The sequence below is a fragment of the Camellia sinensis genome, chromosome 5 (genome assembly GCF_055761805.1).
Source record: "Camellia sinensis isolate YWXY chromosome 5, ASM5576180v1, whole genome shotgun sequence".
Classification (NCBI taxonomy): Eukaryota; Viridiplantae; Streptophyta; class Magnoliopsida; order Ericales; family Theaceae; genus Camellia; species Camellia sinensis.
In genome coordinates this window covers 185,794,813-185,815,143 of record NC_138965.1, presented here as the reverse complement: position 1 = coordinate 185,815,143, position 20,331 = coordinate 185,794,813, and the positions used below count along the sequence as shown (strand labels likewise).

The 20,331-nt window shown below is 37.8% G+C and overlaps 1 protein-coding gene and 1 non-coding gene across 13 annotated transcripts in view; one reads left to right on the top strand and one right to left on the bottom strand.

Annotated features, from left to right (window-relative positions):
* LOC114290287 (DEAD/DEAH box RNA helicase family protein) overlaps positions 1–20,331 on the bottom strand; it is a 47,263-nt gene that overhangs the window by 18,373 nt on the left and 8,559 nt on the right. For 8 of the 12 annotated variants that reach the window (XR_014330700.1, XM_082870766.1, XM_082870769.1 and 5 more), the window contains exons 5-10: positions 18,141–18,704; positions 17,932–18,044; positions 15,487–15,718; positions 13,489–13,652; positions 4,782–4,863; positions 522–611 (exon numbers count right to left, since the gene is read on the bottom strand). Coding sequence is in view for 11 of the 12 variants with exons in the window: in XM_082870766.1 (XP_082726892.1) it covers positions 522–611; positions 4,782–4,863; positions 13,489–13,652; positions 15,487–15,718; positions 17,932–18,044; positions 18,141–18,704 (1,245 nt within the window). In the remaining variant the exon portion in view is untranslated. The remainder of the gene's footprint in view (positions 1–521; positions 612–4,781; positions 4,864–13,488; positions 13,653–15,486; positions 15,719–17,931; positions 18,045–18,140; positions 18,705–20,331) is intronic. The other 4 variants (XM_082870773.1, XM_082870775.1, XM_082870776.1 and 1 more) reach the window with 1 other exon arrangement.
* On the top strand, positions 17,776–17,878 carry LOC114290292 (U6 spliceosomal RNA). The gene has a single exon (XR_003638961.1). It is a non-coding gene; the product is annotated as a U6 spliceosomal RNA (small nuclear RNA).

Sequence of the window (20,331 nt, the reverse complement as noted above, 5' to 3'; positions counted from 1 at the left end):
CCTAAACTGCAAGGAAAGAAAAAAATAACATTTTCATGAGAAAGATTTACCGATGAATAATGTTGAGTGAAAGCTCGATCAGGAGAGCAGGGATGGAAGTAATGAGAGAGTGGCACAGAGAAATACACACAGGAACTAGATATCGTTCTAGTAGACAAAAGAGGCTCTCAAATCCACAAGAAATATAGGGCCTCTTTCTTTTTTTTGATCGGCGAAAGTTAGTGGTTAGTGGTTAATTGTTAGATTAATACATTGGAGGAGTTGAACTCACACCCTCTCCTTGCATGAACTTACGTCTTGCCTCCCATTCCACTCCTAAGAGTGGAACCCAAGACCTCCCCTTAGGAGAGACTTGGTGATCTCCCCTTAGGGTAACAGACAACAAACAGAATGATAAGGGTAACACACCATACACACAATGATAAGGTTTGAGATGATGCAAGTAACCAATTATTTTAGAGGAAAATTACCTTAACAATATGTGGAAAAATTTCAATTACAAATAACAAGTTATATATCACCTGAAGATAAAAAAACTCATCAAATATAAGCCTTTTGCGAGCTAAATCAGCCTCATCCAAATTCTTCGGCTGGTGGATACCCAAATATGCCTGCATTGTTCACAAAAGGCATTTATGTCTCTCTGCTGCTGAAAAATGCACTGAGAACTAACAGTTTCATAAATACATACATCACATGTGCGCAAGCAACTTGCATGATGAATCTAAGCAGCAAAACCCGAATGCTCTTAATGATTTCTAAACTTTATAGAAATTGGAAGCCAGGTCAGGAGACTCAAGACTACTTTCATGAAGTCCAAGACACTAGTTTACTGTAGACATCAAGGATGTGATAGAATCATCAACTCCCTCCCAAACCCAGCGAAGTAATCAACAGCAATAAACAACATTGAGAAACTCCACCAAACAAGCACCTTATCTCTATGGTAAAGTGGGTTAGTTATAAAACTCATGTATGGCTTGAAGCAGACCCCAAAGGCTTGATTTGAGAGATTAAGCCGCTTATCCAAAAGTAAGGGTATAACCAAAGCCAGGTTGATCATACACTTTATTATCTTATTATGCATATACAGGATCAAGTTATTGTCCATATTGTCTATACTCATGATGAATTAGTGCCAATAAAAAATGAAAAGATTTAAAAAAATTGTGTATTGTTATCTTGTGAAGGAGTTTGATTCTTAATTACTTTCTTAGGTTTGCAGATCATACTATGTTCATCAAATGAGGTAGACAATGATATGGAAGAAGTGTCCCAACTCAAATCACTTTTACCCAAGGAGTTTGAAATTAAAAAATTAGATCCATTGAGGTACTTTCTTGATATTGAAGTTGCCAGATTTTATAAGGGCATTTTTATTTTCCAGAGGAAGTATATCCTTAATCTCCTTTAAAAAACAGGCATTAGTTTTCACAAACAAAATGCACAGGAAACAAAAAAACAAAAAAAAAAACAAAGAATATGTCTAATCATTAGAAGATTAGAGCATTCTTTTGGATAATTCAGTTCAATGGAAATAATATTTCATTTTAAATGGTAAGTACGAAACTAAGTGCGTAATTGAACAATGCAGCTAATGGTAATTAGGAACATGTAAGAAATAATGTATAGAGAAAGAGAGAGAATAAATTGTATGTATTATTATTGATTGATATATATTGATATCTATTACAATGATTCATGATTCCTATATATAGAAGAGGGTGAGTGTGTAGTAGGTAAGGAGTAGGTGAAGTGGAGGTGGTAGTGGTGTAGTGGGTTAGGTTTAGTGGAGTAGGTGAGGTGGTAGTGGTGTAGTGGGTTAGGTTTAGTGGAGTAGGTGAGGTGGTAGTGGTGTAGTGGGTTAGGTTTAGTGGAGTAGGTTTAAGTGGGTGAAGTAGGTGGAGAGTAGGTGGATTTTAACAGCCCCCCGCAAACTCAAGGGGGATAGGAACTAACCAACTTGAGTTTGGAGAGAGTAACAAAACAAGAAAATACATAAAAATAAAAGAGGATAAGAGACACTGAATGGTCGTGTCAGACCATTGGTGAAGACACTGGATGGTGGTGTCATAACGTTGTAGAGGACACTGTATGGGGGTGTCATAACCATGTAGAAGACAGTTTATGGGGTCATGTCGGACCGTTGTAGCAGACAATGTGGTGACAGTTGTTGTGACAGTTTACGGAGTCTTGCTGGACCCTTGTAGAAACTAACCGGAATCAATGTCGGGACAGTTTACAGAGTCTTGTCGGACCCTTGGAAAAGCTAACCGGAATCAAATGTCGGGACAGTTTACAGAGTCTTGTCGGACCCATATAGAAACTAACCGGAATCAATGTCGGGACAGTTTACAGAGTCTTGTCGGACCCATGTAGAAACTAACCGGAATCAATGTCGGGACAGTTTACAGAGTCTTGTCGGACCCTTGGAAAAGCTAACCGGAATCAAATGTCGGGACAGTTTACAGAGTCTTGTCGGACCCCTAAAAAGTCGCACCCTCAAAAGGTGTGCCCAATCTTTCAAAAGGCGTGCCATCAAAAGGCGTGCCCAATCCATAAAAAGGCGTGCCATCAAAAGGCGTGTCCACTTTATCAAAAGATGTGCCATGAAAAGGCGTGCCAGTTTGTCGGGCGTCAAGAGGCGCGCGATGCGCGTGGCCGCCTTGGCTATTTAACCAAGACGAAGGCAGAGGCTGAGGCAGAGAAAAACTGAGAGAAACCTCTGAAAAATCCTTCGTGTTGCTGAGAAAGAGAGTTCCTTGTGCTGAGAGAGAAACTCTGTAATACTCTGTTGCGAGAGATATTCTGTAACACTCTGTTGCCCAGAAAATGGCCTCGTCTTCCCGGAGTCTGCTCACTCTCTTTCCAGACCTCAACGAGTCAACAAGAGAGAAAACTGGTGCGGTGGCACTGGAACCTCAACCAAGCGCCCCGGAGTTTGCTCCGTTGAACTTTCCGATGCGGTCGGTGGAGCAAAAAATGGCAGTGCAAACGGATGTGGAGGCTAATCAGTATACTTTGAAGGCATGTGTGGAGTCCATGACGGCGGTCACAAACTTGTCGCACCGGCTGCAGAGTAGGACAAATGAGGTGCAGCAATTAAACTCCCAGCTGGCTCTGCTCCAACGCATGTATAAGGATGCGCGAGCAGAGATAAGTGTGCTAAAGGCGGAAAACAAGGAGCTGAAGCGGAAGGCCAGTTTTATGTTCCGATTTGGAGGGCCGCCATATGCTGCAGTGGAGGAGCAGGGAGTAGTGATCATGCCCAGTGGAGTGGGAAACACGGAGGCAACACCGGCAAGGGCCGCCCAGGACGGAGGCAAGAAGAAAAGACCGGCGGCAGAGTAGAGAAGAAAAAATCCCACCTGTGAATGTGGTTGTTTGTTTGTTTGTTTTTTTTTTGTTTTTTTTTTTTTTTTTTTGTAAAATTGTGATCGGGGTTGATCCCTGAGATGAATAAAATATGGTTTGGTGTGCAAAGCTAGATGGTATGAATGGAATTGGAAAAAGATTAAAAATAAGGTGAAAGAAAAATAAAGAAAGAAATAATAAAAATATATTTGAAATCAAAAATGAAAGATGGGGAAATAAGGAAAGTGGTTTGGAGAAAATAAATAAAAATAATGGAGTTTGAAATCAAACGGAGGAGAGATGATGTTTTTTTTTTTTTTTTTTTTTTTATAATAAAAAAAAGAGATATATATATATATATATAAAATAAAGAAAGTGGGGAAAGTGGCGGTGGATGCAAAGTGGGTTGGAAAGTGAAAAGATGAGAGAGAGAAGGCATGTGGGTGGTTGTCCATTGTGGAGGACAAACATAGTGGGTTATATTATATTCAGAAAGTTGTCCATTGTGAATGATGGTTTTGATGATGGTGATGGAGGAGTGAGTGTGGAGAGTGAAGGGTATTGAAGAAGAGTGAGGAACGATGGGTCTGTGAGACATATGCTTGTGAGAGAAAAGGAATCTGAAAGAAAGAAGAGATGGGTGTTGTAGCTTTCTCTCTCATCCTGGCATTACCGTAAGGGATGAGCTCGGAAAATGGAAGACATGAACACGACTGGACATTCAGCACTCCACATGTCAACCTTGGCATCATATTGCTGAAATTGCAGAATTTCTGGGGCCATATACAGTGGAGACCTGCAAACTGTCTCTGCGTGATCATTAGGATGTAAAATTCTTGAGAGACCAAAAACAGCAATCTTTAGCACTGCATCACTGTGAGGGCTTGAAAGCAAAATGTTCTCTGGTTTCAAAGTGAAGGTATGTGTTGTGTAGAAAATAAGCGGAATAGGTTGAGGTCCGGCGGGCGGCTAAGGTGAGGTTGCCGCCCGCCGGGGAAGCGAAAATACTAGGTTTTAAACCAGCTCTGATACCATGTAAGAAATAATGTATAGAGAAAGAGAGAGAATAAATTGTATGTATTATTATTGATTGATATATATTGATATCTATTACAATGATTCATGATTCCTATATATAGAAGAGGGTGAGTGTGTAGTAGGTAAGGAGTAGGTGAAGTGGAGGTGGTAGTGGTGTAGTGGGTTAGGTTTAGTGGAGTAGGTGAGGTGGTAGTGGTGTAGTGGGTTAGGTTTAGTGGAGTAGGTGAGGTGGTAGTGGTGTAGTGGGTTAGGTTTAGTGGAGTAGGTTTAAGTGGGTGAAGTAGGTGGAGAGTAGGTGGATTTTAACAAAAATGGACAATTCTGAATAACAATGAACAGCATACGTATAGATCAAGGAAACCTTAAGCATATGATGCTTTATTACTCACATCATGTAGGGATACAAGTCCAAAATCCCGAGTGACATCTTGAGGAATAGGATCCACATTATCGGGCAAGGATTTTAAAGCACTGAGAGACAAAAAATAATTATAAACAAGTGAAATAGTTAAGAAATGCACAAAAACACTTTACCAAATCAATATACATAAACATTCAAACCAACTCCAAGGAGATAATTCCAACTCCCACATACCACTAAAAAGGTAGCACAAAGTACTTAAATCTACATTTTTACAAGGACATGGAGACATGCCAACACAGAAGATCCTGAAGGTGAAAAAAATGGTGGAAATGAATGGGAGTGGACCCTGAAAATTCTTTCTTGAAGGATCTGAGGCAAAAGTTATATTCCTCTATAGCAAGCCTAGCATAGACAATAGAACAACTGAGCCCGATTAATAGTCATAACAAGCTCTTCAATAACCATTATTCATTTCCTATAAACCTATGCCTTGGACACATGGTCCTACACAAACCTAACCCTAGCCAGCCAACTAATCCAAACTAAAGCCTAACTCAATTCCCTCGCCATCCGTAAATTCCGGCAAGCAATTACTTTTAGCCTAAAAGGAATTAAACTATTACTTTATCCATAAACCTTACCCTATCAAACTTAAACCCTCAAATTAAATCCCTAACTTAAAACCCAAAGATTAAAGCCCTTGCCCACCATATTTGACCTTCTGTGTGCCTCAATCAGGTCCATCCTTCATCAGGGCAATGAGGTCATAGAATTGAATACAACTGTTTCCATTCTTATATATACGTGTGTGTGTGTGTGTAACGAAATGAATGTGTTTTTTAGTATATAAATCAAATATATATTTTTTATGTCACCCTCTTGTTTCACCTAACAACGACTCATACTCTTATAGTACACCCTCCTTTTATGTCATTCCTGAAAATAACCAAATTTTTCATAATTTCTTTCAAAACCAATCGCATATTTTCTTTTGAAACCAATATAATATAATTTTTCTATCTTAACATTTACACACTTCTTCAATAGGCAGTAAAGTTAAAGGAAAAACCAATTCATGGGGATGAACCAAAATCATGAACCCAGCTTTGTCCAAACTCCAAACCCAAATCATGGATTCAGCTTTGATTATTTGAGTAACATCTCCCAGTTCCTTCACATTATCTCCCAATTGTCAAAGCCAAGGCTGACCATCTATGTACTGTATACACAACAAATAAGGTTTTCAAAACTCAAATAGATGTATAGGCCAATCCGCACAAATCTTAGCACACCAAAGCCTTACCAGACACAACCATGACTCTATGTCAATGCTTCTATGCTAAGTAGTTAAATATCTAGCGCTAATGTACTCAACATAGACCAACATCATAGATGAAATGACAGATTTAACACTGATTTACTAACTCAACATATACACATACATGCAGACAAAAAAAAGATTTTTTTCAAATAATTCTACTATATATTGCAGACGTATGCGACAAATAAAGCTGGAAACATCACATAAACAGCCAATCTTGGTATTTTTAAGATAAAATGGATATGTTCCAATGTCAAGTTGGGATCTGATAACCCAATAAAAGAACTACTAAGATAATTAATAAAACAAACTTAAATGTGATGACCAAAAGAGTCGTTACTACCTTTGCATACTTCTTATGTCATTAACTTAGAAAATATGAGGAAGAAGAACTCCGAAAATATGAGGAAGAAGGAATATATTTTTGTTATATTCAAAACTTCTTATTTTACAAGACCAAATGACACTCCTTATATAGGAGATATTACAAACATCATTATAACCCATTATATGCCACTTACATATTATATATTACCACTATCTACCACTATCATATTATATACATGCCACTATCTACCACCAACACCACTATCATATTCTATACATGCCACTATCTACCACCAACACCACTATCATATTCTATACATGCCACTATCTACCACCAACACCACTATCATATGCCACTATCTTATTATATGCATTAACACAAATTTCCAGCACTCCCCCTCAAGCTGGTTTGAAGATATCTTCCATAGCCAGCTTGCTAGTCAGCTTATCAAATTGCATCTTGTGTAGTCCCTTCGTTAGCACATCAGCTAATTGTTCACCTGTTGGAAGGTAGGTCATACAGATTATGCCAGCATTGATTTTCTCCTTGATGAAATGTTTATCCACTTCTATATGTTTTGTGCGATCATGTAGAACTGGATTATGAGCTATAGATATAGCTGCTTTGTTGTCACAATAGACCTTCATAGGTGTCGGGTGAGAAAGCTTTAATTCTTCAAGAATTCTTTTAATCCACATTACTTCACAGATTCCGTGGGCAACAGCTCTGAACTCTGCTTCTGCACTACTTCTAGCTACCACATTCTGTTTTTTACTCCGCCATGTAACTAGGTTCCCACCTACAAAGGAGCAGTATCCAGATGTTGATCTCCTGTCTGTAACACTTCCTGCCCAGTCTGCATCTGTGTATACTTCAACTTGAAGATGTCCATGTTTCTTGAACAGTAAGCCTCTCCCTGGAGTTTCTTTCAAATATCTTAAGATCTTATAAACGGCCTCAAAGTGCTCTGCCCCTGGTGAGTGCATGAACTGACTTACCATGCTGACTGCAAAGGCAATATCAGGCCGCGTATGAGACAAGTAAATCAATTTCCCGACAAGTCGCTGATATTGTTCCCTCTCTTTGACTTCTTCAGCCTTAGCAGCTTGTAACTTCAAGTTAGGCTCGATCGGAGTCTCCACCATCTTACAACCAAGCATACCTGTTTCTCCAAGGAGATCAAGAACATATTTTCTCTGATTAACGAATATACCTTCCTTGGATCTTGCAAATTCCATTCCGAGGAAATACTTGAGGGCTCCCAGATCCTTAATGTGAAATTCTTTTGCGAGTTTCTCTTTGAGGGCTGCTAACTCTGCTTCATCATTACCAGTTAAAATGATGTCATCAACATAAACAATCAAAATTGCAATTTTACTGTTTTTTGAATGTTTATAAAATATTGTGTGATCTGCTTGACTCTACGAGAAGCCACAACTGATAACTGCCTTCCCAAAGCGTTCAAACCACGCTCTTGGTGATTGTTTGAGTCCGTATAATGACTTGTTCAATCTGCATACTGTGTCGCTTCCAAGTCTCTGCTCAAATCCCGGCGGTAGGCTCATGAACACCTCCTCTTCAAGATCACCATTGAGAAATGCATTTTTAATGTCAAGTTGATGTAGAGGCCAATCTGAATTTACTGCAAGAGATAACAGTACTCTGATGGAATTTATTTTAGCAACAGGAGCAAACGTCTCCTGATAGTCGATCCCATAAGTTTGAGTGAAGCCTTTAGCCACCAGTCTCGCCTTGTATCTCTCAACGCTTCCATCTGCGTTACATTTTATCGTAAACACCCATTTACACCCAACTGTTTTCTTGTCTTTGGGTAGATCAACTATCTCCCAAGTACCACTTCTCCTTAAAGCATTCATCTCCTCCATGACTGCTAATTTCCAATTCGGATCATCCAATGCTTCCTGTATATTCCTTGGAACAAACAAGTGTGAAATCCTAGATGTGAAAGCTCTATGGTTTTTAGACAGTCTTTGATAGGAGAAGTAATTTGCATTTTGCAATAGGATGTTTAATGCAATTTCGGACACCTTTCCTAATTGCTATAGGAACATCAAGGTCGGAAACAGAAGGAATAGGATTACCTAAAATTTCGATGCCAGAACTCGGGTGGACATTCGGGCCATTAGGATGGACATTCGGGTCATTATTCCTCAGATGAAATCGCTTCCTAGTATAAACCTGAAGCTCAGGATTTAGATCATTTTGTAGTACTTCTCCCCCTAAACAAGAATCTTCTTGACTAGGCACCATAGAACTTGGTTCTCCTAAGTGATTATTATCAGACAGATGTGGTTTTTGTGTAGGATAAATGACATTGGGGAGCGGGATAGAAATATCCCAAAAACGGTCTTCTACTCCACTTGTCTCCCCCTGAAGAGAAGTGTTGGGGAAATAGGATTTTGTTTCCACAAATGACACATCCATACTCACATGAAATTTCTTGGTTTGAGGATCGAAACACTTATACCCCTTTTTGTTTGAGGAATAACCCAAAAAAACACATTTTATAGCACGGGGGTCAAGTTTTGAACGAAATTGACTAGGAACATGAACATAAGCAGTACATCCAAAAACTTTGGCGGGTAAATCAGAAAACAACCTCGTGTCAGGAAAAAAAGTTTTGAGACAATCGAAAGGTGTTTTGTATGTTAACACCTTTGAAGGCATCCTGTTTATCAAATAAGAGGCTGTTAAAATTGCTTCACCCCATAAATATTTAGGAACATGCATGTAAAACATTATAGCACGTGCTACTTCAAGTAGATGTTTATTTTTTCGTTCTGCAATGCCATTTTGTTGAGGGGTATCCCGACATGTAGATTGATGAAAAATCCCCTTTTTTTCCAAAAACTCACCCTTGCTCATTGAAATATTCTGTTCCATTATCAGAATGTAAAATACCAATTTTGGTTTGAAATTGGTTTTCAATCATATTGTAAAAATTTGTGAATAAATTTTTCACATCAGATTTTTTATTCATCAAATAAATCCAACATAAGCGGGTATGGTCATCAATAAATGTAACAAACCATCTTTTACCAGAAAGAATAGTGATTTTAGAAGGGCCCCAAACATCACTATGAATCAAATAAAAAGGTTTGGAAGCCTGGTAAGGTTTTGGCAAATAAGTAGAGCGATGAAATTTTGCAAAAATGCAACTTTCACAATGAAAAGAAGAACAATCAATCCCTTTAAATAATTCTGGAAATAAATGTTTCAGATAAAGAAAACTAGGATGTCCTAGCCTATAGTGCCATAGCATTATTTTTTCTCGAACAGAGATTGAACTAGTACTATTAAAGCTCTGAGCTTTTTTATTACTAACAGGTACTTCATCAAAGTAGTAAAGACCTTCAAGCATCCTAGCACGCCCAATCATCATCCCCGAGTTCTGGTCCTGAAATTCACAATGGGATTCAAAAAATGTAACACGACAATTAGAATCCTTAGATAGTTTACTGACAGACAAAAGGTTACAGGCTAAGTTGGGGACGTGAAGAACAGCATTGAGATTAATTTTCTCAGTTAGTTTAATAAATCCTTTTCCTGCAATAGGTGAAAAACTACCATCGGCTATTCTGATTTTGTCATGACCAGAACAAGGGAAATAGGTACTAAATAAATGGGAAAAACTAGTCATGTGATCGGAGGCACTGGAATCTATGATCCACGGAGAGAAGTTTAGGCAAGACAAGGCTTTAGGATTTCTACCTGTTTGTGCCAACAAAACACTAGGAGTACCGGATGAGGAGTTGGATTTTATCAACTTTAAGAGTTGATCAATCTGCTCTTTGTTGAAGGGACCTGAATCGGCTTCATTAGCGGTAGGAAAGCCACGATTCTTCTCTCCTTGTTTGCTGCTTTTCCAGTTGACAGGTTTGCCATGGATCTTCCAACACGTTTCGCGTGTATGGCGAGGCTTGTTGCAAAAATCACACCAGACCCGTGGCTTATCATCAAACCTGCGCTGGTAATTTGCAGCCTTGTTGGCCGCAGCATCGCTAATTAAAGCAGAAATTTCAATTGATTCACCAGTACCTTTTTTCTTAAGCATGACGCTCCTTCGGCTCTCTTCCCTTCTGACTTCGGCAAATACTTCGCCAATGGATGGGAGAGGAGGTCTGCCAATAATTCTTCCTCGCACTTCATCGAACTCAATGTTGAGGCCAGCAAGAAACTTGTAAATACGGCTGTCTTCCACAGTTTTCTTGTGGTGGTTGCAGTCGTCAACCGATTTCCATTCGTATGTGTTGAAGATGTCAAGATCCTGCCACAACCTTTTCAACGAATTGAAATATTTGGTGACGGAATCATCTCCTTGACGAATCTCTCCCAACTTCAAAGTTAATTCGAAAACTTGAGATTGATTGCCTAGGTCAGAATACATCTGACTAACATTATCCCACAATTCTTGTGCAGTAGGATAGCACATGTAATTAGAGCTTATATCCTCCTCCATGGAATTGACCAACCATGTCATAACCATGGAATTTTCAGCGTCCCAACTGTCGAACAGCGGATCATTAACAGCAGGAGCCTTCTTGTCACCAGTGATGTAACCGATCTTTCCTTGCCCACGGATATACATCCGGACAGATTGTGACCAGCGGAGAAAATTATCACCATTTAGGCAGATGGTGGTGATTTGGACAGAGTGAGAGTTTGACGTTTTCACCGAAATGGCAGCGGCAGGGGTTGAAGTGGTTTCGGACGTGACTTCCGACATGGCTATGACGGTTTTAGGGCTGCTGTGTTTTTTGTAGCTCTGATACCAACTTAGAAAATATGAGAAAGAAGAACTCCGAAAATATAAGGAAGAAGGAATATATTTCTGTTATATTCAAAACTTCTTATTTTACAAGACTAAATGACACTCCTTATATAGGAGATATTACAAACATCATTATAACCCATTATATGCCACTTACATATTATATATTACCACTATCTACCACTATCATATTATATACATGCCACTATCTACCACCAACACCACTATCATATTCTATACATGCCACTATCTACCACCAACACCACTATCATATTCTATACATGCCACTATCTACCACCAACACCACTATCATATGCCACTATCTTATTATATGCATTAACACAAATTTCCAGCACATTATTGTGTACATGTATTTTCCAGACATAACCCCAAAAAAAAATTTAAGAATTGCAGAACTCTACAAAATTGGGAGGGGAAGTAACAGAGACAAGTGATATTCACCAAAATATACATATATACATGTAGAGAGAGAGAGAGACAGAGAGAAGTGATGGTAATAACAAGTGAAAGTATTTTACTTCCTAATGATTATTGCCATTAAAAACCTAAACCCAAAATTTGACAAAATATGGAACTATATGAAGCCCCCAAAAAAAAATCGTGGCCACAACATGTCACCTGGACATGGGTACGAGTTGGGCATGACATGACATGGGTACGGATATAAGTTGTATTTCTCATTTAACAAAGAGTACCATACAACTACCACCTGGTGTGTTCAATCTTTACATTGATATTTCAAACTAAGGTACAAAACACCATTTCACCCTAGATCAAAAGAAAGAAATACTGAGAATAGAAATTGTCTTGTCTTCAATGAATCCATCACCGATTTACATATATAAATATATATCCATGCCCAACATAGGTCCCAACTTTATGGAAAAATGATACAGGTTAAAGGAAACCTAAAGCTGAACAAGCATTCACTAATGTTGTTTAACATTCAACATAAAATCAATGTTGTCTCAACCAGATGTTTTGTTCTCTCATACTAAGTCACTTCATTAAAGCATATCCCGTGCACAATTATAATTTAGGGTTGGTTTGGCATGAACTATATAATCTATCTTTTTATCTTTTTTCCATCACAACACCTCTCTACTTTTCTGCACATCTTTTCGTAAAAAGACAAAAAGTGCACTTTTTTAGGACACCCCATTGTTTTCAAACCACTTCTAACCATTGTTTTCAAATCCTTATCAAATTGTGAATCATTCTGCTAAAATAGTGAGTCGTGAATCATACCAAATCATGAATTGTAAGATTTTCTTTATTTAACATAATATATTTTTTATATATGTATATACATATAAAATACGCACATAGTGTTTAAAATAAAATAAATATCAATATAACTAATATTAGGGGTGTTTGGGAAGAAACCTTTTTGGTTTTTTTGGCTAAAATAGCACTACAAGACAAAATAAGCTAAAATAACCAATAAGACAAAATATCACATTAAACCCATAATCATTTCACTTTTTCTCTCACAAATATCACATCCAACTACAAAAAAATCTAACTATCTTCCCAAACACAAAAATTTTAGCCTCCTAAAATAGCCAAAAACTAAAATAGCCTACTAAAATAGCAACTTCTCAAACACCCACATTGTATATATATAATCACATTTATCAATATAACTAATTGATCCTTTTTCTTATTTCTTGATGGAGAGGCAAAAACGTCATTTCATGCATTATGTAAACAAAAACTAAACTAAATTGTTGTAAATCATAATGAATCATAGTGAATCGCAAATTGAATCGCATGATTCACTCAATTTTTGATTCAACATTACGATTCAATTTTGAATCGTGCTTGAAACTCGTATCAAATCATATGAATCGAATTATTAATCATACAATTCTAACAACCATGCTTCTAATATTTGAGAGCCCAAAACTCAAAGATAAACACAAGTATCCACGCTCTTTAAAGGCAAAAGAATATCTTATTCTTAGCATGCGACAAATATTTAGATAACAAGAGAAGAAGATAGTTCTAGGACATTTCTTTTTTTGAAAAATAAAAACTAGAAGGGGGGAACAAAGAAGGGTGTTTGAATCATAAACAATTAATTCCCATCAAACAAGAAACCAACAGGGAGCAACAACTAGCATAAAGGGTGCAGCTCGATTGTCAAATAGGTTTTTTCACAAAGGGAGAAAGGGTAGAGTCAAAAGCAATAGATGATAAAGCTAGTGCACATGTAATAACAATATTGCACATTGCAAGATCTAGATTGCAGGCTTTGAGGCACAAACCTTGAAATAATGTCCCTAAGAAAGTTTGGCTTAAGGCCTCCTTTAGAAGGGTATATAGGGTATGGTCTCCCCTCTGCATGAGCTGATGAATCTTGTTCATCTTCAAGTACATCCAAATTATATTCCCTCATTTCATAGTGGCCTTTCGTACGCATAATCCTCACCTAGATTGAAAAGGCAACATTTAGGTACAAGTTTTGTGTAAATGGCGTGCACATGCGCGTGCGCGCGCGCGTGAGAGAGAGAGAGAGAGAGAGAGAGAGAGACATTTTATTAATCAATCAATATATAAAATAAAAATTATATTAGCATAAGGTCATAGGCAGAAACAGGAACTTTTTCTTCAGGGAACTCAATGTAAGTATTGACACAATTGTTACCAGCTGAAAAATTAATGCATTAAATTATTTCCCCACCAAAGCTTCAAAAAATTTGTATCAACCAGAAGTAATATGAAAATTTGAAGCATTTATGCATTAAAAAAAGTTCAATATAACATAATTATTAAGAAAAACGAGGCAATGATCAAATTAATGCTTTATGCATTACATATATAGAATATAAACACACACCCACCCACCCACACACACACACACACACACATAATATTGGAAACAGGCTGGGCTGAAAGCAAAAACTTACATTTTCTGTCTAGGATACGTATATGTATACATTTTCTGTCTAGGATACATATGTGTGTACATTTCTTGTTAGACTTATCCGAGGACTTGGGGCATCCATGACCCCCGCTGCGCCCTTTGTTCCATCACTAATAAGTTGGTACTTGTCTCCATACACAAAGAGAGCTATTTTTGTAACTATTACCGCCGGAACAGAAATGATGCTTAAGCCAGTGTAGTTATATCAAGGAAATAATTCACATGTAAAAATTTAGAGGAAAAAAAACGTCTTTCTCTTAACCTTCGTTCATAATCCCAAGGATAGTATTCTAGATTGCTAATAACAGAAATGTATCCTAGATGCAAGAATTTAATTTCTCTTAACCTTCATTCAGAATCTCAAGGATAGAAAAGTTGATTCACCATCTAATATTTTGGATCTCACTTATACTAATACATGTGTTTATGTGGGAGAACCATAATTTTAGGTCTCTTTCATTAGTTGTATATTGTCTCTCCCTTCTAATATTTTCACAAAAAGAAAATCAAAAAAAAAAAAAAAAAACCAGTATCTATAACCATTTTCATCAACTTCATTGAAAGTTGTAATTGTTTGCACACAAGCTCTCCAAAGCTCATTTCCTAAAGGATTACTTCACAGAGAGACTCAAACAAACAACCATCAAACCTTCAAATACCAAGGTGCTTTTCTCCATCAATGAGCTCAACTTTCAAACAGAACATCAGAGGAGACTTACTCACTGTTGCTTTGGTCAATCAAGACCTGGGAGAGTGGGCTTCGGGAAAGAGAAGAAATAGGATACAAACAATTACAGGCTCAGTAGGGCAACACGGCAGTGCCAAGAACAGACTTAACATCCCAAGCCCCTGCCATTGTGCCAACAAATGAACACCCAAAAAAAAAAATAGCTGCAAAGGTTAAAGCAATACCACTAGACTTGTTGGTTTAGTAGTAGTATAATGTCAGCCCGAGACACCTAAGATGATAGAGGCTGAGGTTTCAAAATACAGAAATAGGATAGAAGGGGTAATGGGTTTACTAGCATTTCACAGAATTCACCCAAATATATATATATATATATAATAAACTTAGATCAAAAGAAGTAACAAGGAATGAGCAAACTACTTCAACTGAACAAATGCAATATCCATCCACCATTAACTTTCTTACACAAGCAACAACTTTACAAAAACTGAACTCACAAGGTATGTTTGCCTTTGTTGGAGGCAGTAACACACCACTCTTAGATCAAGAACTTGCATAAACAACTAAGATCAGTATGATCAGAAATTAGAACCGCAGTAAATGACTAGAAGTGCTACAAAGCAGCCCAACAACAGAAGTATATAAACACACCTTACCACTAACACATACAATATCCCCCTCTTTATGCTTTCCCTGAATACTTTTGAGAAAAGGTTGAAAAGTGAAACGAGTGCCACGGAAAAATTTCTTTAAATGTAAGTGTATAGTCTGCTTGCTTCTATCAGTTTCATCAATAACATGTGCAGAAGTTGATTCACCACCTCCCACCTCGCATTCAATCACAACCTCTAGAAATGAGAAAGAATAGCTGGTTCTAATTGCCCTGCCAAGAGGGGGGGGGGGAAAAATGTCTTATCAAAATTAAAAGAGAAGTTTAACTCACAATTAACATTTTTAATGCTCTATTGCTCAACACTATTAGATAAATAAATAATTTTTTACACACATGCCTGCATCTGGAAAGCGATATAAACAGCAACAAGGAAAACATTGCTACAATTTAAAGAAAATTATAACTGACTCAACTAGAGCAAGCTAGCTGTGATAAATTCTTCCCAACAGAATATGGGTGGTTGGGGGGGGGGGGGGGGGGGGGGAAGGACTGTAGGACAGTGATCTAGCATGGGATCCAGATTACAACTTTAGCCAGACCAGCTGTCACTAGTCTCTACTGCCTTCCTAAAAGTCATGACAGAAGGAAAAAAATTGAAGCACCAGACTGGAAGATGATAGTATGTCACTCTAGTGTGAAAGAGCCTTTAACACTAAGAGAGCAATTGTAAGGATCCCTGTGTGATACGATCATGGACAGAACTCAGCCCCAAAAGCTAGCTTCTGAAGTGAGAGTGACCTCAAGCTTATACGCCATGCATCCCTTTTATACCAAGAGATGTGGGACTTTGTTTTACACCCTTCCTCATGCCTAACATGCAGGGCACATCCCTGCAGTACACTGCTCGCACTTATAACATGCACATCTTCTTCGTACCCAGGCAATGTGGAACTTTGTTTCACACCTTGAAGAGATGGAGCTTTCATCATTTGTGTTGAAATGTAATTTGGAGAGTGTTAAAATGTTCCAAAACCTACCACCACACCTACTCTACCCACTTCACCTACTCCACCTACTACTCCACCTACTACATACCTACCTCCTTTAATCTTCTATATATAGGACTCATTGTAAACACAACATACAACAATCAATAATACATAACGACAACATGGGCGCGCCTTTTGATGGCACGCCTTTTGATGGCACGCCTTTTTGAAAAATTGGGCACACCTTTTGAGGGTGCGACTTTTTAAGGGGTCCGACAAGACTCTGTAAACTGTCCCGACATTGATTCCGGTTAGCTCCTTCATGGGTCCGACAAGACTCTGTAAACTGTCCCGACATTGATTCCGGTTAGTTTCTACAAGGGTCCAGCAAGACTCTGTAAACTGTCACAACAACTGTCACAACATTGTCTGCTAAAACGGTCCGACATGACCCCGTAAACTGTCTTCTACATCGGTCTGACACCGCCATCCAGTGTCCTCTACAACGTTATGACACCCCCATACAGTGTCCTCTACACCGTTATGACACCACCATACAGTGTCTTCACCAACGGTCTGACACCACCATACAGTGTCCTCTACAGCGTTATGACACCACCATACAGTGTCCTCTACAACGTTATGACACCACCATACAGTGTCCCTCTACACCGTTATGACACCACCATACAGTGTCTTCACCAACGGTCTGACACGACCATACAGTGTCTCCTATCTTCTTTTATTTTATGTATTCGTCTATTTTCTTGTTTTGTTAGTCTCTCCAAACTCAAGTTGGTTAGTTCCTATCCCCCTTGAGTTTGCGGGGGGCTGTTAAAATGTACCAAAACCTACCACCACACCTACTCTACCCACTTCACCTACTCCACCTACTACTCCACCTACTACATACCTACCTCCTTTAATCTTCTATATATAGGACTCATTGTAAACACAACATACAACAATCAATAATACATCAATTTTAACAAAGAGAAATTCTTCTCTTCAGGGATCTCTTAGAAGAATTGTTCTTTCGCAGTTTTGTAGTTTCTCTACTTGTATAATTGGTGTTTTTTTCTTCTCTACCTTGCATCACATGGCCATTCCAATATCCAATGAATCCAATCCTTTGTTTCTTGCATCAAATCTGTTTTATTTGTTCTTTAAAATAAAAAATAAAAAGACCAGGGCATTGTTTCTCCATCTCTCTATTCCAAATTTCTTTTTTAATCAAGAATAATTTTAAATAATTAAAGTGAGAATGTCTTCTATACATAAGAACAGAGAATCCAATATGAATGGAATATTTCAATGCCCAACCAAAGAACATCTATTGGTCACTTCAGGAAAACCTGATAAAATTGAATCACACAGTGAAGATTAGCACAGGCCCCGTGCAAGGATGACCCACACAAATCAAGAAATGGTCCTTGTACATCCAGGAATCTGGTCAAGAAGATCAATATTTACTAACCAAATACCCAAACTCACTTGGAAGTTAAGATTCTCCCAATAAAAATCAAGTACTGTCCATCGTCAATTCCAATCTGCGCATTCTGTAGATCAGCATAGGTCCGAGGAAAATGGTGCAGCAATTTCCGCAACTAACACACAAAAAGGAAACGTGATCTCAAGCCTCAATTAGATATTAAAAACATTTTAATAATAGGATGTTAGCATAACCTCTAAAAAGAGCCCACCGTGTGAAAGCCACAGTTTTCCAGCAGACGAAACTGCCTCTTACTGAATCCAGGTATGCAACTGATAGATTTGTCGAGAATCAACTCAACTGATGCAGCATTTTGTTTACTCTCAAACCCAGCTCTAGTGGAAGATTCCTCCGTAGTGACATATAGAACTGAATTTGTTTCAGACTCCAAATTCAGGGACTGAGAAGATAAAGGTGAAGCGTAAGAACTTTCTTCCCTAAATAAGTTAGAGTTCGCATTTGGAAGGCCAGGATAAAGAGGAGGCCATGCTTCACGTAGATTATCTGGAATGAGCCACTTTGCACCCACAGAGCTAGAGAGAAATCCTTTACAAATTTCAGATGTTAAAAGGCTGTTCTCTCCAAACCAACATGAGGTCTCATCATACAGTTCCACCGCGGGAGAACAACCCAATATGATGGATGGAAATCGTTTACACGCCAAGGAGACATCAAAATCAACCATTGTATCTTTAACATTCATACCAGAATCCTTTTGAGCTCTTTCGCTCTGAATTAAATCATGTAGACTATTGTAACCCATTAAGACAGATACCTATAAGCAAAGCACAATGCAACCATGTAAACAATCTCTCTGAGAAATGAAAACATGCAGAGAAAATATGCAGCTGTCTAAATATGCAGAGAAAATGAACAGCTTACAAGCATAGAAAAGTAAAGAGTCACTATATCAGTAGACCCTTTACTGAGGATATATTCAAGACACTTACCAACAAAATATAAAAATAGTGAAATAAAAACGGAGAAGATCATAACAAGCATTGATTAGAAGTTTATCATAATAAAGCAGCACGTGGTCCCTGGCAAGCCATTCAAGCTCCTGATCAGCCTACATCTTGTGTTTTTATCAGCAATAAGAAAATTTATTAATTAAAAAGAGAATGAGGTACGCAAGGACCAAAAATCCCCAAAAAAGAGAAAAACTAAATTACGAGTCACATATTGCCCATCAATCTCTAGAAACCAAAAGTGGGTATCCCTTAAGGAGAAGACACTGAAGCCCAAAAGGAAGACAGAGAACAAATATTGAACCACTACCCTCCAATATATTTAACCTTGTTCTCAAGAACTCTTGCATTTCTTTCTAATCAAATCACTACCCTCCAATATATTTAAACTAGTCTCAAAAACTCTTGCATTTCTTTCTAATCGAATCACCCAAAACATAGCACAAAATACACAACTGTGACAACTCCAAAATCCTCGAGCCTTCTTATTAGATCAAAAGCACCTGTAATCAATCATAAACATCTTAACAAAAGAATTAGGAGCCACCCAATCAATCTCCACCAACTGCAACAATTTGTGCCATAAGGCCATAGCTACAAGGCAACACAAGAATAAATTATCAATAGTTTGTTCTCCCCCTCTACACACAACACACCATTGTGGAAGCAAAAGGCAATTAGGCCTCCTTTTCTGAATCATGCCATTAGTATTGAGTTTCTTGTGAGTCATAAACCATGCAAACACTTGTAACTTTAAGAAGCGCAATAGCATTCCAAATCATCTTATGAGGAACCAAAAAAGGCTACATTTAGATTATCAACAATCTTATCAAAGAAAGATTTGCAAGAAAATAAATCAGATGAATGAATAGTCTACACTCTTTTATAATTGGAGCCATGATTCAAGGAAACATCATCATGGATAGATAATACAGAAGCCAGCTCATTAGTTTGAAAATCATCAAGATTCCTAAAGAAACAACTCAATCCAGCACCGAATCCAATCCTAATCTGTACACTTCTACATGTACATAAAATTTGTGTTTAAAAAAAAGTTGTATAAAGGATATTCCAAAGCTTGGGAAAAAGCATTAACATAAAATATGAGGCTAAGGGTAAAAGTACTATAATCAATTTTGATATATTAAAACAAGTCACAATTAGATTAGCTTCTTTGCAAAGATAAAGGGTGTGTTTGGTTTGGTTTTGGGAGATAAATTTTCAAAAAAAAATTTGGGGAAAGAGTTTAGAAATTTTTTTGGTTTGTTTGGTTGTATATTTTGGAAATAGATTTGGAGTATGGGAGTTTGGAAAAATTTGATGAGTAGATGTATGTGAGAGGAAAAATGATTGAGAAGGAGAGAGAAGAGAGAAAAAGTGATTGATTGATGTGTAGGAGAGAGAAAGTGATTTTGGAAAAAAAAAATTCCAAAA